The sequence below is a fragment of the Notothenia rossii genome (genome assembly GCF_949606895.1).
Source record: "Notothenia rossii genome assembly, chromosome: 3".
NCBI classification, from domain to species: Eukaryota; Metazoa; Chordata; class Actinopteri; order Perciformes; family Nototheniidae; genus Notothenia; species Notothenia rossii.
In genome coordinates, this window is record NC_136901.1 from 5593499 (window position 1) to 5610953 (window position 17455).

Genomic DNA, 17455 nt, shown 5'->3' on the forward strand with positions numbered 1-17455 from the left:
AGAAGCTAACAACAACGATCTCCGGTACCGGTGCGCTCTCTCTCTCTCTCTCTCTCGCTCGCGCACGCACACAAAATGGCTCGTTCCACACACACACAGTCGAGCTTTAATGAAACACAGAGACCCAGACGTAATAGTACTGTACTGTATCATATTATTTTCGAATCAATAATTTTTCAAAATATGATTTCTTTTTTAAAAAAATCTTTTTGCCCCACTTTGAGAACCACTGGGCTACGGGAACCCTGTTTTCCAATAGATTAGTAAAACAATTGAAATCCTTCAGACTATGTCTTCTTATAAGACTACGTTTTAGCAAAGACAGGTACAAACAAAACCATGATTTCATATATTTTATCATAGTTTAAAAGACGTGCCTTCATTAATCAATGTTAGCCATTGTTTTGTCCTTATCCAGTGGATAAAGGAAGGTCTTATAAATGATGACCAAGAGATTTGTCTGGTACATCCATTTGTCTCCTGGAAAGAATTACGGCAGATTAAAACCAAACACTCAGGACCTGGATGAGCAACACACCATTTGTAATTAAGTCCCATCATTTACCAGAAAGAAGCTTTAAACCTCACCCAAGATACAGGTGTGTGTGTATGTGTGTGTGTGTGTGTGTGTGTGTGTGTGTGTGTGTGTGTGTGTGTGTGTGTATGTGTGTGTGTGTGTGTGTGTGTGTGTGTGTGTGTGTGTGTGTGTGTGTGTGTGTGTGTGTGTGTGTGTGTGTGTGTGTGTGTGTGTGTGTGTGTGTGTGTGTGTGTGTGTGTGTGTGTGTGTGTGTGTGTGTGTGTGTGTGTGTGTGCGTGCTCACCGATGAGTAGAGGTGACCCTCTCCGTTCATGGCGATGTAGAGGCCGGTCTTCACTGATTGGATGGCCACGACTCTCAGACCCACAGGAATTAAGTTAAACAGAGCTGAGGACAGAAACAGAGACACTGAGTTACCAGCCGCATGTTTCTCTTCTTCCTCCTCCTCTTCCTCTTCTTCCCCCGGTGCTCTGAGGACTCAGATGTCAGCCGGTCTGCTGCTCAGTTAGTTCAAAGTGAGGTGAAGAAGTGTCTCGGCCTTGAGTGGCCCACTGCGGGGCTTTTAAACTCAGAGGCCTGCAGAACATTGATTCTCCTTGATATCCATCCTGTGCCGTGATACTCTGTCTCAAAGCTGTTTAGTTTACCATTCAGGTTTTCTATGTAAAAAGAAAATATAAAAATTAATGCATTATTCGTCATAGAGTCCAAGTATTAAAAAATACATATTCTTGGTAAACAAATCCCTGTGTGTAACCGAGGAGCATCCTGAAACCGTAACATCAGTTATTAACGGGAAAGAACAGGAAAATGTTCCGGCATCAGCTCCTTTGTGTATTATATATCTTTGCCGTCATTTCTTCATAACATTTTAATATCAGCCTTTTCGAGAGTCCTTTTTCTCGAAGGCACAGTGCTCTCAGCGTCAGGGGGTCGGTGTTATTTGAAGAAGACGGTAAAGGAATAGACGGCCGAACACACCCTTATAGCCTCGGGCAGATATTTGAAAGGACAATGATCGTGTCACGGGTGTTTCCAATCACTTCCTGCAAACCATTACTGTCTTGTATCTTTTTAATTTGTTGTACTCATGAGATATAAAATACATTTGGAATCGGATTGCTTAAAAGACATCTACCTTAATAGATTAACATTCAATTAACAAATGAGCAAATACTCCAATATCATTAATAAACCCATTCAGCTTGCAAGATGTTGGCGAGTTGCTACTCTTATATTTCCATTGTGATACTGTCTCCAGGTATTTTCCCATGTGAAATATTTTGACATTTCAAGGTTTTTGAATATATTCTTAAATATTTCTTCTGAGGTCAAAGACCTTTTGACCCGCATGGCTCTTTAATTTAATTTCAGACTTATTGGTTATCCCGCTAGCAGCACAAACAGTCAAATTGTTTTGACAGAAACAAAGTCAAAATAAATAGAAGTTGTATTCTGCCACCATTTAGGATGTGGGTACACAATTTGAAGGAAAACTCAGACATAATGTTTCGAGACATTTCCCAAGGTAATTTTACCAGTTTCCTCTTTATTAAATATAGCAGCATCCAACAAGGACACGATACATCTCTGATAAACATGTGGAGTAAACTGAGGACGGGTTGAAGTGGAGTCTGAATCCATTAAAAACATGTTTCTTTGTCCTGAGCCACATGCCACAGCATTTAAAACCGACGCTGGTTTCCAAAGCATTTAAGGGGTGTTTTCATTAATTATTCATGGTGCTATTTTTTTTCACTCGGTGGTTGCAGCCTGTGGCTAAAGTTAATTGTTTCATGTTGTGAGTGTGATGCCTGGTAAAAGCTGAACTGTTGCATTTTCAATAAGTGCTGACGGATGAGGGGATTCAACGCTTTCATTTGCCCGGCTTTTGTAATATCTGTCTGGTTCCTGCGTCCCCCCAATACAATGGAGATGAGTGGGGTTTTGTTAGTGCTGCTCAAAATATTTATAAAATGTGTCTTTTCTAAAACACTCTGATTTATACTTGACAAAAGTTTGACAAGTTTGGGTGTTTATTTTGCAAGTGTACATGATTTTGTTTACTTATAAGGAGTAACATATTCCTGAATGGCATTTAAACTTATTTACTGCATACTTGTACAGTTAAACATATTTCTTTGTCTGATTTGTTGCCGTCTGACTGAATTCAAGTAAAGATGTTAATTTTAATAAGTTAAACAAATTTGAACAGACTTCATTTATCTGTGTAATTGACAATATAAAATCCTAACATGACAATGACCTGAAATGAAGGCCGTGAAATGGACGCGCTTGTTTTTCTTCCAATCAAGGGCTGATTACACCTGGGATATTACAGCCGTCATTAATCAAGGTTACATACAAAAATGGTCTCTAACAAGCAACGAGCGGAAGGAATTGAAATGTACACCTGCGAGTAATCATCCTGGATAAATATCACGCTCATGCACAGGCGTCATTATCATAAAGATATGCACCCATCTGATTAGAGATGGCAACCACCCTGCTTTTAAATGCAGCAGGAAATGTCACTGAACACGGCTCAGGCAGGAAAACAAATGGAAAATGACGCTTGGCAACAAGTGTGAGCGGCAGTAAAATTAGATTTGATCGACACGCCATTCGATGTGGAAACAGTTGCCAAAAAATAATCAAATCATAGTAAACAAGTGGGACATTGAGACACCAGCTCAGCCAATGTGGAGTGATTACTGATCAGCGTTTTGATTTTCCCTCAGCCTAGCACATCAGAATATAGCAACGGCTCCAGTCATCAATAAGCCATCCATCTGTAACCACTCCCCGAGGGCAGTGCCGGGTGCAGAGGTCAAACAGACTGAAAAACAACATCTTCTGAGCAGCCACTTGTTGCTTTAAGCCCAACAGTTGGTGAAAACACGCTGTGTGCACAACAAGAAGATAACAAGCTCCATCAGTGTCTCTTTATGACTGCATATACTGTGAGTTTCAATCGACACGGACAACTGTGGCTCATTTAGCTCAATATGCTTGAATGTTAGATGCTGCAGAGGGACAATGTGTTGACCCTACTTTAAGCTTTTCATTAACGCTACAATAATTAGGGTTAATTGGATCTTTCCTGCTGGGCTCTCTGCAGAAGATAGAAGAAGCGCTCTCAGACGTTCATTAAATCAAATGACGAGACGGTCATCTCTAAATAACTGTTTGCCCTTGAAAGAGCCTCTCTGTCACGGCTTTTTCTTTTGCCTTGATGACATTTGAGTTTTGAAGGTCTTTCACTTCAGTATTTTATATTAATGGTCCCATGTCATGCTTTTCTGGTTATTACCCGTCCCCTTTTTGTTATGAAGGTTTGTATGAATGTAAACGGTCTGCAGAGTCACAAACCCTCAAAGTACACCCTGTAGGGAGTAAAACTCTAACACAGAAAAGACCTGTCTATGCTGCCCCAGAACGCCTCGTTGGAGATTTCTCTTTTTCTTCCTGGGTACAGTGACGTGCCCATACCCAAATGGACCAATCCGTGGAGCCGTTACGTTACGTCCGCGGAGCCGTTAGGTTCCTCACACACACAAACTCCCAGCCAGCCTGCGGTTGTGTGTGTGTGTGTGTGTGTGTGTGTGTGTGTGTGTGTGTGTGTGTGTGTGTGTGTGTGTGTGTGTGTGTGTGTGTGTGTGTGTGTGTGTGTGTGTGTGTGTGTGTGTGTGTGTGTGTGTGTGTTCGGGCTGGGTTTCGCTGTGTCTCGCTGTCTCGCAGACGGCCACTGGGCTCACAGGGAGGGGGGGGGCAGGAGCTCCAACAAGCCGTTTAGGACAGAGAGTGAATACACATACTATACAGAGATACTGTATGAGAAACCGATGTGAGTTTGGAAAATTGAACAATTATAATCTATTCTAGTAGACCTCAACAACGGAATTATGATCAGTAGAAAAGGCCATGACATGGGACCTTTAAGGGATTTGTTGCACTGCCTTACATTAGTGCAGAGTAGTCACAAATGTTAGAAGTGGTTGCACACACAGTTAGTTACAGCAGATAGTCTGTGTGGATAAATGATCGCCCTGGCAAATCAAACTGAATATGTATTACAGTTTGCCTCAACAAAATGCACTTTCACCAACTATTCATATGTTTGCAGTCATGTGTATTCAATTCCTGTGTGTGTGTCCACTCACAGGTGTTGGTGCTGTCGTCTTTGGTCCCATCCATACTTCCATCCTGGCCCATCTGTAGATAGAAGCCCTGCCTGCAGAACAACCTGGTCACTATGCCCTTCAGCTGTGGTTCTACACACACACACACACACACACACACACACACACACACACACACACACACACACACACACACACACACACACACACACACACACACACACACACACACACACACACACACACACACACACACACACACACACACACACACACACACACACACACACACACACACACACACACACAGGGAGAAGAAGTGAAAAAGATCTTAGAATCAGGAAATAAGAACAAACAGAATGATTTATCTACATATTCATCCTGTGGGACACATTTGAGAGACACAACATTTCCAAAACAATGTGACCACATGCGACCTGATGCATCCTGGGGGATTTCATGCGCAGAGACCAGTCAGGCACATCCAATCCATTACAGGATTCTTAGACTAATCCTTCCTTGGTGGTCATTGTTCCACTTGAATGACGCTGATCAATTATTTTTGAACCTTTGATGGTGTAGCTCCGTAATGGTTTTGCATCAAACTGTTCACTCTTTATCTACGGAAAGATAATTTGCCTCATGGGTATGATTCCCTTAATTAAATCATGCTGCTTTCTCCCTACCTGTATCCCTTTATCTAAAACCCTATATCGATTGTTACTTTCAAACGACACAGATTTTATTTTGCAAACACACGAAACTCACTTTTGTTTCATATTGTAATTATTAGTCCGTGGGGGCAGTGCTCTTGGCTAATCCACATTGTTCTGATTAAACAGCAATCACTTCTGCCTCTCACGGTTCATCAAATAGAAAATGACTGACGTTAAAGAAAATGATTAAACTACACAGTGGTGGGAAGGAGCGGAGGGACAAAGCCTGAGTCACTAGATAAAGATGGAGAAGGACTGATGGAGGATAGAAAGACCTTAAATTATGTAATAGTGTTCAAGGTACAAGAAGGCTTTTCCCCCTATTTTCTGGTCATTAATTTGGCTGCAGATAGCACACTTGTCCACGTTAGCACACTGATTAAATATGGCCCCTTACATTGGACCACACCCATTCTCCCTCTGTGAAACATCAGAGGATTTGTCTTGGTGGCTGCAGGTTTAGCAGATTGGGAATCCCCTTTTTGAACATGTGTGAGAGAGTGAACGAGTGAAGGTATATCCTAACGCACAGAGACAGAAAGAAGAAGCAGAGACTGACCCACTTTATGAGAAGAGAGAGTGTGAGAAGAGGGAGAGGGAGAAAGAGGGAGAAAGAGGCAGGGGTGTTTTCCTTCTTCTTCGTGAAGGATCCATCTTGTGCAGCGGGAGAGACGGAGGGAAGAGGCGTGAAGCTTGCAACGAGCACTTGAACTGAAAAAAGCCCCCAGCCCACGACTTTCTGTAGCATGCTGCGGCCAGTAATACATCTCAGTTAGATTAGAATGACACCTATTGAAAGGGTAGAATAACAAAAATGTACTTTTTACATCTACAATATACTTCCCCTTGGGTCAATTTCTACTTCGTTCACATAAATTCATCTGTAGTTTGTCTGACATTCACTTATGGCACCCCTATAAGCAGATGCTCCCAGGCTAATTGAAAAAACTATTAATTTACTGAACCATTGTTGTTGCCCAGAGCATTGCAATTCCCCTCCCCTTCTTCCTGCGAATACGCTCCAGCACAGTTCTTTGCATCATGTAAATGTTATTCCGACTGACAGCTGTGATATTTCTTGCCGTTTTATGATTTCAAAGTTTACCTGCCACGCGCTGCAGACAGACTGAAATCAATAACATTTCAATCTCTCTGTGCTTGTTTGTGTGACGCATTGTCAGAGGAAACTGCTGGAAAAGTCATTTACCTTGTTATCATTCTCTAGACCGTGCCATGTCATTTATATTGCATCTATGGCGTGTTAACTTATAAAAAAGTAATGTAAAAATGTTTCTGTATTAGACCTGGAGGCCCGGGGGAATCTTTCTTTGCATTTATAAATCTGTTTTTCGGTGGGCTTATAGCCCTGTGTGATATGGATATATTACAGGTGCTTTTCAGTGGCGGCATGTGATATCAGAATACCTTTCCTGGCACCGTATGACTCACCTGATGTGTGAAGGAAGCATGATTTATTTTTTTATTCAAGCAATCAAAAGCCAATTTTTCATGGCGGTGATTATCTTTTAATTTGGAAGGGAACTCCTGTCCCTCATGTCTCAGATATTCAACTCTTTAAGGTGTGGCAGCAGCTCTTAGTCCAGGTTGATGACTCACAACATGGGCATTTTCTTTTCTACATAATTTCTTTTTCAAAAAAGGCTTGTAGAGAAACATTTATATTTCTCAAAGTAAGATATGGAGGGAAGCAGTTTTGGTTTTCAAGACTTATAGACTAGAAAATAATATAATATAAGATGTATTCTGCTACCAATGTGTGCACACCTTGTATAAATAGTTGGTCTGAATCCCAAAGTTTCAGTTTCTTGAACTGGTCATACTGTACGGTCATTTATTGAGACAAACTTAAGAATTTAGCCAACAAATAAAAGATGTATTTATATGGTTGTATCATTTATCATGCAATAGATTTCCCCTATTATGAGCACAATTACGGGCTCCAATAGTGTCATTGTTGCAGTTTGCATAACTCCCCGCTTCAACAAATGAAAAATCTATATTTCTCCACAGGGGACCGTCCAGCTGAATCCACTCAGCTCATCATCTATTCATGAATCCATTCATCCATCTAACGTCCACGTTATCCACTTGCTCGTATTTCCACCTGAAGGAGTGCTGCCGTTGCCACAGTGACATTCCCACATTCGTCAAGGTGATTGTTCCCACTCTTCCCAGTATCTCCGCGCATAATGTCTGTTACTAGGGAAATTCCCATTCTCACGTTGCCACAGCAACAGCCTCTTGATTCCAGACTGTTCCAGTGGAGGGTATTCCCTCATCCACACACACAGACACACACACACAGCTGTATTTTCATCATAATGTGATCTGATTCAATCAGTCATCCCGTCAGGCGGCCCCGCTGATTTGACATGACATATTTTCTGTTAATTCGCTCCAGTCTGCGTCTAAATACAGTGTTTACACGGTAAAAAACATCAACAAAGGGTGTCTCCTACAAGCGATGCATTTAAGACCCTTTTACTTTCTCTTTCACACACACACACACACACACATCTCCCTGAACACCCAAGAGGAGAATTGAGTGAATGCAAGCGTCTCATCCTCATTTACATCAGAGTGATTAGAGAAACACTTGGTGCTAAAAAGGTTGGATTCCTTTTTAAAGTACAGATACGGTTCAGCTGCATTAAACGCACTTCAGCTCCCATCTGTCAGCACTGATGCAGTGTGTTTAAAGTCTAGCCCTATGAATATTAAAAGTCCTAAACCTCAATTTCTCTCAATTCCTTTTCAATTCTGCAACATGTCATCATGGAGGCTTCTCCAGCCTTGACAAAAATACGATACTGAGGGACACTGGTGTCAACTATCGATTGTTAGTATCAATACCTGCTCTTCGTTATGCATTGATCGAAAGGGAGAGCCTGTCAATCACAGGAGTAACATACAGGCAAACAGAGGTGCAGAATGTATTGAGCTTTGTTTGTTATTAAGTCACGCAAAATAAAGATACGAAACAGAGATACTTCACCCCTCCCACCAACACAACCTTCCTAGAACTCAAACGTAATGGTGGTTGTGTGTTCTCCTTTTAAACTTTAACTAACAATCAATTCAATGCGTCACCTCAGGGTGTCGGAAATAGGGATTTTATAGACTAAACAATTGGCCCAAAGAATCATTGATACGCTTAAATCAATAATGAAGTAACAATTCAGTGCATCACCTCCTCACTTTAACTGCATCCTTCTTTTGTGTCCTCTTTCCAATATGAAGTCTATATCTTTCTGCACTATCTGAAATGTATTCTCACTGACAGCGGTGATATTTCTTGCCGTTTAATGATTTGAAGTGTACCTGCCACACGCAGCAGACAGACTGAAATTAGTCACATTTCAATCTCTATGTGCTGGTCTGTGTGACGCATTATCAAAGGAAGCTGCTAAATTGATGGTGTGTTGTCTTTCTCTACAACTTGATATGTCCTTGATAGATCATCTATGTGTTGATCTAAAAAATATAATGTAAAATGTTACTAAATTACTCCTAGTTAATAATAATAATATATCGGCCTGTCTATTGGCTCATAACCCTGTGTGATATGGCTATATTACAGGTGCATGACATGGGACCTTTAAGCAACCAGAAGACAATATATTGTGGCAGCGATTATCTTTTAATTTGGCGGGGAATTCCTGTCCATGATGTCACAAATCCTCCACTCTGACGCTGATTGATTAAGTGGTTTAAGGTGTGGTAGCAGCTCTTAAATGAGACTGATTTCTCTGCAGGATTTAAATACGGTTGAGGAAAATCCGCCCACATCAGTGCCGTTGACTCTCCGTTCAGACGTCTATTGACTAAAAGCAACACCCTGAGACAAGCTGAGGACAAGGAGGAGCCTCCCTCATATCAGAAGTAGACTGATATCACATTTTTAATAAAAACCAAATTGTGGCTTCATGTCAATAGCTGATAAAAGTATACACATTTTAGCTCTATTAAACCACATCTCTGATCACGTAAGGAAGGCTGAAGATCATTTTGAGTCCGTGTCTCCTTCACAAAACCTCTGGAAGACAGTGGGGGATGTTGGCAAATGTCTCTCTAACACACAAACACACACACACACACACACACACACACACACACACACAGACACACACACACACACACACACACATACACACACACACACACACACACACACACACACACACACACACACACACACACACACACACACACACACACACACACACACACACACACACACACACACACACACACACACACACACACACACACACACAACAGGGCAATTGTGGACGTTGCCAAGCTTTCGCCAGCAGCTCTCACAGCTGGGAACGCAGAAGAGAGAAAGAAGGGAGGTAGGGAAGAAGGAAAGGAAAACAGGGAGGAAAAAGGTGAAATGAAGCTTGAAGCAGGGATCAAAAGATCTAAGGTGTGTCAGGATGATTGGATGGGGAGGAGGAAGGTGGTGAGCCGAGGATGAGGAGGAGGAGGAGGAGGAGGAGGAGGAGGAGGAGGAGGAGGAGGAGGAGGAGGAGGAGGAGGAGGAGGAGGAGGAGGAGGAGGAGGAGGAAGAAAGAAGAAGAAGGTAATGAAAAATGGTGAACAATTAGGGGAAACGAGAAGAGAATGGAGGAAGGACTGTGTAGAAAAATTGAAGCAAAGACATGGAAGATGAGGAGGCAAAAGAAAAGAGAGGTGGGAAAAGGGATGAGATGGGGGGGAGGTTAGAGGGGAGAAAGGGGGTTGGACTAAAGAAGAATTGAGAAGAAAGGGGACAAAAGGGAAGAGAAGGGGGAAATGTAGAGGGACTGAAGGTGATGCAAGAGAGGAAATTAAACGTAAAAAGGGATATGAAAAGAGGAGAAAAGGCTCAAGGAAGGAAGGGAACAAGTCTAAGAGGAGGTTAGGGGGGGAATAGGATGATTTTGGAAGGCTGTTGGGAAGAAGGGTGAAAATAAGTTGGGGGATGCAGAAGGAGAAACGAGGGATGACAAAACAAGAGGAATAAAAAAGCAGAGGAACTAAGGATGTGGAGATAAGACGCAGAGAGGAGAGGAAGCATTTTTACCTCCTGAAGGGAACAAGGAAGGATAATTTAATGAGGAAGGGATAAGGTGGGGAGACCAGTGAAAACAGAAGGGAAGAGAAATGGGGGGTAAATGTTGAAGGGTAAAAGGACATAAAGGTAAGAAGAGCAAGTGAAATGAAAGTGTGTAAAGGTGTCAGGGTGAAATGCAAGGAGAAAAGGAAATGAGGTGACGAAGAAAGAGAAGCGACAGGATGTCAAATGTGTCTCTGAAACCGGCTAAAAACCGACATGACTCCTCGTCTCCTCGTCCTGTCATTTCCTGCCTCCTTCTCTCCTCCTTTCATCCATCCCTTCAAAGCACCTGCTGATTTCTCACACAATCAATTGATTACAAAAGCACTTATCGCCTCTGCTGTTGAACGCACACCAAAGCACACAATCACAACATTCTCATTAATCTGCATTCACCGAGATGTCCAATCAATACTCTGTGCATTCACCGTGAGATCTGTCCCTTGATTGGACAATAATGTTCAAATGGATTTGAGTGAGACCTGAAAGGTGGAACATTTTACTTTTTGACCTCCAATTAAGGAAAAAGACCTTCTACATCACATGGAGCAAGTGTCCTTTCATTTTCTTGCTGTGTTCGTGTTCTAGTTCGGACATTGTGCAAGTGTTCAGGCAAATTCTGATCGAGGCGACGGAGCTTTTTAAATGATGAGCTGAAAATGAGAGGGCGAGGTAGAGATGCATAGAGACAGACGGAGAGAGAGAGAGAGACTAGACAGACTAATCTGTAGCTTCAATAATGGATGTACCTGGAAACTACTGGACCAGGGCACTACAAGACATGACAGTGTGTGTGTGTGTGTGTGTGTGTGTGTGTGTGTGTGTGTGTGTGTGTGTGTGTGTGTGTGTGTGTGTGTGTGTGTGTGTGTGTGTGTGTGTGTGTGTGTGTGTGTGTGTGTGTGTCACCACAGAGAGGACAGAGAGGGGCGAGTCTGTCATTCTGTGTTTGTGCATGATTGGGGTGTGTGCGTGTGTGTGCACCAGCCAGCGCGTGCATGCGTAAAAGGGTGGTTTTGTATGACCGCGCGTAAAAGTGCATAAGCGTGCGTGCGTTTCTGCATTTTAATAGCCATTTCGTGTGCATGTATGTGCGCGTTTCTCCACAAGCACCCCCGTCCCCCCGTCCCCCCGTTCCCCCGTCCCTCCGTCCCCCCGTCCCCCCGTCCCCACACACCTTGTCTCCGTAGCCTCCTCTTCTTCAGGCCAAATATCCGGACTTTGGAGAAGATGTCGACCAGGTTCCCGTTGCAGAGCCCCGGCTTCTTACCGGGGCTCTTCCGCCGCCGGTGAGGGATCGGTCGGTGGGCATGTTGCTCCCTCGCCTGTCGCTTCTGGCGGATCAAACCGCTGGCGATGGCTGCTGCCATGTCTCCACCGAAACAAAAACAGCCACGTCTCCGTCCGAGTCTCCAGTCTCTTCAGTTGTGTCCACCGGAGTGGACGGAGGGCAGAGAAACCAAGACGCAAACCTCCAGTCTCCGCGTCCCGGCTATAACGGCCCCATACTTCAGCCACAAGTCCAAAATAATCACTTCACCTAGAGCATATTTTCTCTCGTGGTTATTCCCCGGGCCATTGATTTGAAACGTCCAGCCGGTTACCTGTCCGTCACGTTTCACCGGTCAGTCTGTCAGTCAGCTGTCACTGAACGGCTCCCGCAACCCACATCACTGGAGCCCGCCTGTCACTGTGTGTTCCCATGGTCAACAGGCGAGACAAATAAATAAAAAGGAGAATAATGTCTCAGAAAGCGTTTCTGTGTTCCAGTTTGTATTCCACTGACAGGAGCTGCGTGAAACTACCGAGAGGAACTCAGAGCATCACCGGAAAGAGGGCGGACTGACTTTCAAAGTGAAAGCTTGATAGGATGTGTGTTTCCAAATGGGTAAGACCAATAGGCTTCTCAGAGGTGGGAAGTAACTAAATACATTTACTCAAGTACTTACAATGTTGAGGTACTTTACCCGAGTATTTCCATTGTATACTCTTCTTCACTCCACTACATTTAAAAAAGGGATATCATGTAATTGAACTCCACTACATTTATTTAAAAGCTTTAGCTTTAACTAAATGCATTTCTAAAAAATTAACTAGTGGACTTACCCTTTAAGTCACAAGATTAAAATGATCAAGTCTACTAATTCCTATTCTATCTTTTGTCATGTTGCTACCTGTTGCTGCCATCAAGTGGTCGATTTTCATCCGATCTAAAATATTGAAAATGTATGAAAAATCTTGCTAGAAACAGAACTTACAATTTAAACTCTAGAAAATTAACACTATGCAAACATTTGAATACAGGGCTTTCACTAAGATTACAACTTCTACTGCAAATAATACTACGACTGAGTAGGCTACTTCTTCCACCTTATCCTGTATTCAGCTGATGGCCAGCTTTTCACCTCTGGCAGTTTAAAAATGCAAGAGGCTGGTGATGGACAGGCTGATGTGCCCCACATGTCGGGTGGACTGAACACGTGTACGGCTTCCTGTTATAGGACTGTGCACTCTAATTTTCTCCCTGATGAAACAGTCTCAGGTGAACAAGCAGACAAAGTCAAACAAAGTATTATTCTTTTTTGGAAAGATTTGTTCTGATTCAAGTTTGGGCAGCACAAAATTGCCTTTCCAGTGCAGCATGTAGGTCATTCATCTCTGGGCGGAGACCCAGCTGGACAAAAAGGACGCTGAAATGAAATGTACATTTCTTCTGGGGAAAGTCATATCAAACAAAATCCCCAAACCTTTTCATTTATATCTGTCCTTATAATGAATAATAGACAGCAGAGGGTGGCCGTGTGGCTTTTTGAAGGCAGAGTGGAACCCATGATATATGCATGAAGTGTACTTCCATCATTAAAGTGCCCATAGGGCTGACACGTTTCCATCATTGTCAGTTCAAAAAGTTAACTTTGCCTTAAAGAGATCTCACTGTATAAAAGATTAATTCAGTATGGTAATCACAATCATTTGGCGGGATTTAGCCTTTTGATCCCAAAATAGATGTGTTGCTAAAGTCTAATTACATTCAAAAATGCTAATTGTAAACAGTGAATATTAGCTGTAGCCTGCATTTACTGTACGTATGTGGGTTGCTCTTATGTAACTAATGGGTTCTGATACTATTCTAAATAAATTAAAGTCCTTTTAGTTCACAAGTATTTCTGTCTATGTTACAAAGATGCGAAAAGGGACTCGAGTGCATTTGCAATAAAAAAATAATCAGGTTTCTCTGAGGCTTCCTGAAGTCAGCTGGAGGGCGGAACACTCTAACCAAATATGTCAGCACCATGGACAGCAAACAGCCTCTCAGACACTGTGCTTTTCACAGACACACTCACAGGTTTTTTGTACAGAAATGCAATGCATGTGTTTCCTCATACCCACTAGGTGGCACCAGAGCATGTCTAAGAACACCAGCCCAACAATAGGAGCTCACTGATAACAGGATTAATAATGAGAGAACATCACAAGCACAGTGAGCGATACATAATGATCAAAAGGCAGACAAGATAAAAGAACCTTCCAGCACTAATAACTAAATGGAGAGCTTGTCAGATCTCTTTTGAACTCAATTGCTTTTTTATTTTCATCCTGACATCATTTGCCTTGCTTGATTGTCTTATGGCCTATTTTCAAAGAGTCCTATATACACGGCAGCAATCTGCCGCCATCAGTATTCTTCTTTTGTCCTATTTTACCAGGTTAACTCTCAGGATTACACTTAAATGTCACACTTAAATCACACTGAAGGAACTACTGCTTCGCCCCAACACTGTTCTTCTTCCCAGGCAGCAGCAAAGGGAACACAAAAAAGTGTGTGTACGCTGTTTTATCCAGGTCAGTCAATGCGAGGAGTTATGAATAAATCAAAGCTTCATTTACATTAAAATTCATCTCCTCTGCGGCTTTTTATAGCATCCGAGGAAGCCAGCTCTTTAGTTTCAAAAGATAAATGATATGCAACCCATGCAATTATTTCACCATACCTCCCCTACAAAAAAACCTGTGCTCATCCAAAACAAACACGCACACAAATCATGCAAGTAGACTGCAATATGCAATAGTGTGCATAAATATGAAAGAAATGCTTTTATTAAGCACCCAGCTCTCTCCTGAGGGAACACACACACACACACACACACACACACACACACACACACACACACACACACACACACACACACACACACCGTATCTATTTTAAGCTGTACTGCATGTCTATGCTTCAACACATATACTCTGCTTCTGCACATAGGCAGCAGCGCCCTCTACAGGCGGTAAAAGAAAACAATTCCGCAAATCCTCTTTCTTCACAAAACTGCTTCTTAAAAGGCTTTCCTTAAAAGCATTGAATTTATACACTACTCACTTTTGACCTTCATTTATTTTCACGGCTCTGTAATTGTTCTTTTGGTCTTCAAGATGCTTTCGTGAACACTAAGGACAGCTATTACTTATAAAAGCCAAATCCTGAGAATAAACCCAATGAACCAGTTCAAAGAGTATCATTAAGACTCTGAAATCAACACGTGTTTTATTCGTAAACACCTACAAACGAGTGTCGAGTATGCTGACGAGAAAAAAATGGTCAAAACTACTTTAAAAGAGAGTAAAAGTAGTGAACATGTTGCATGTGGGAGGATGAAGATGACTGTTTGGTTCTGATCCTGGTTTTCTCATTGCTCAATGATATTCAGTACAATATAGGCGAGGCAACGCGAGGCGAGGCAACGCGAGGTGAGGCAAGGCAAATGACATTTAAAAACTGTGAGGATCTGCAGTACTTCCTCCTTCTTTTCCCCTTTGTTTTGTGTTTGTTATTGTCTGTCTGTCTGTGTGTCTGTCTGTCTCCCCGGCTGGGCGTGGCTGACCCACTTCTGATTCCCGCCAACTCACCACCTCAGCTGCTGCTCATCTCACTGATTGCCACTACTCACCTGCACCTGCTTGAAACCCTGGTTCCCATCTTCAGACTTCTCCAGTTCTCTGTTTATTCTTCAGAGGTAAACTATCATCCAGGCCTACTAGTGTTTTCCCTAGTGACATTTTGATACTCCTTGTGAAGGGAGATCATTTCTTAATCCTGCTTGTTTTTCCTGTTCCAGATCCACATCCACATCCACATCCAGCCGCTCTGCCGGCCACGTCCAGCCTCCCCTCCTGGTCAGCCCAGCTCCACGTCTCGTCTCGTGGACAAAATAAAGCCTTTTTTGACACTTCACCACTGTCTCAGTTTTAGTGCTTGCATAGCGGGTTCTCATCTCCAGTCACTTCTCGGGAAGCCTAACAAAAACACTCATTGAAAAGCAAAGATACATGAATAAAAGTGACAGCAGTGTGAGATACACACATCTGAAATGTTTAGGTCTGACTCTCAAACATTGATCACCTCCCTTTCTTTCCTCTTACTTAAGATGAGGAACATGTTCTAGCATCGTCAGTGTGTTGCCTGAGTACTACGACATAGGTGTACTTGGGGCGTGTGCTGCATAAGAGTTGGAGAAGTATACTGGTGTTATTTGATCAGTCTTATAACTTTTTTTAACTATATAAAGTCATATTTCCACCCTTTGTGAAATGAAATGTTCTCTTTCCTAAGGAGATTTATGTAACAAGCGTTTATTTCCCAAACTATTCCTTTGGTGGGATTTGTTGCAGCTTTGAGAATTAGGCTTTATTTATACCGTTCGATAAATCAATGAAAGCCAGACTTTCCCAGGGATTGCCTGTCGATAAAACAGCTTCTCTGTAGGTGGTGCTCTTTGATCGCCGAGGCTGTGGCTGCTCATGCTAATGGCCGAGCAGAGTGTGCAACAGGTAGACTCCACATGGATGTAACGAGAATAAAAAGGCAAAACACGTCTTTAAAGCTTGGGGAAAATAGTTAAGAAAGAGGGGAGGAAGGGGATGGACGGGGGGAGGGGGCGAAGAGAGAGAGGGAGGTAACAGATGGGGGTGGGTGTTCCCCAGGCAGGAGTGTGAGGATAGCCACTCTTAACGAAGCAGGATGAGTCATAGCTCACACTCACACTCCTGCCCACACACTCGCTCACAGCAGAGGCACGGGGAAATCCACTGTTACCAGGGTAACGAGTGATTAGTGACGCAGGTGGGTCTCCGAACGGAGCAAGAGAAACACCTGCCGAATGCCGAGAGGATAACACACACACACACACACACACACACACACACACACACACACATAAACACAAAGACACACACATCTGGCGCCAATTACATTCATGGTACTGCGGCTCTGACTTCATCTCTCTGCACTGTCTATGGGTTTGTGTTTCTCTTTCTCACACAGCGCGCACACACACTTGCCCAAATGATGCAACACATGCACATAATGAAACATATGAAAGCTCAACAACAATAGCTTCCCCACTTCTTCTCCTTTTCTCTAAACTCTTTTGTCTTATTTCTCATCTCCTTTCCTTTTTGTTTCTTTCCCCTTCCTTTCATCTCCTCTCCTCCTTTCTCTCATATCACCCCAATACTCTGCTTTTGCTTTAATCTTGCTTCCTTATCTCCTCACTCCAACTTTTTCCTCTCCTCTCCTTCCCGTTCCTTTCCTTTCCTCCTCCCAGCTAATCTCCTTTTCTCCTCTCCTCGTCTATCTTTGTAACATCGCCAACTCAGCAGGGAGGAGGGGATGGAGTGGAGCGACTGAATTATTCATTAACATCCCCTCTCTCTTTTTTTTCTTACATCTGCCTCTAGTGTCTTCAATCCCCCTCCCATCTTTCCCTTGTACCTATTTCCTCTCTCATCCTGAATTTCACAAACACCAGTGGATCACTTTAGATCTTCTGGGATCCACCAGGCAAACATAGACATCCTTTTTGTTCCTTTTTACATATTTTGTCAGTCCTAGAAGTAAAGTTAACTTGATCACTTTAACTTTCTTAGTGAAGACCATCAGCCAGCC

The 17455-nt window shown here is 42.8% G+C and overlaps 1 protein-coding gene across 3 annotated transcripts in view; it reads right to left on the bottom strand.

The window, feature by feature from the left end:
- LOC307032212 (fibroblast growth factor 14-like) overlaps positions 1 to 17455 on the bottom strand; it is a 46452-nt gene that overhangs the window by 15051 nt on the left and 13946 nt on the right. For 2 of the 3 annotated variants that reach the window (XM_079670052.1, XM_079670050.1), the window contains exons 2-3: positions 4702 to 4812; positions 822 to 925 (exon numbers count right to left, since the gene is read on the bottom strand). In XM_079670052.1, coding sequence (XP_079526178.1) covers positions 822 to 925; positions 4702 to 4753 — 156 coding nt within the window. In that variant the 5' untranslated portion in view covers positions 4754 to 4812. Of the gene's footprint in view, positions 1 to 821; positions 926 to 4701; positions 4813 to 11692; positions 12195 to 17455 lie in introns of those variants that run through there. The other variant, XM_079670051.1, reaches the window with a different exon arrangement.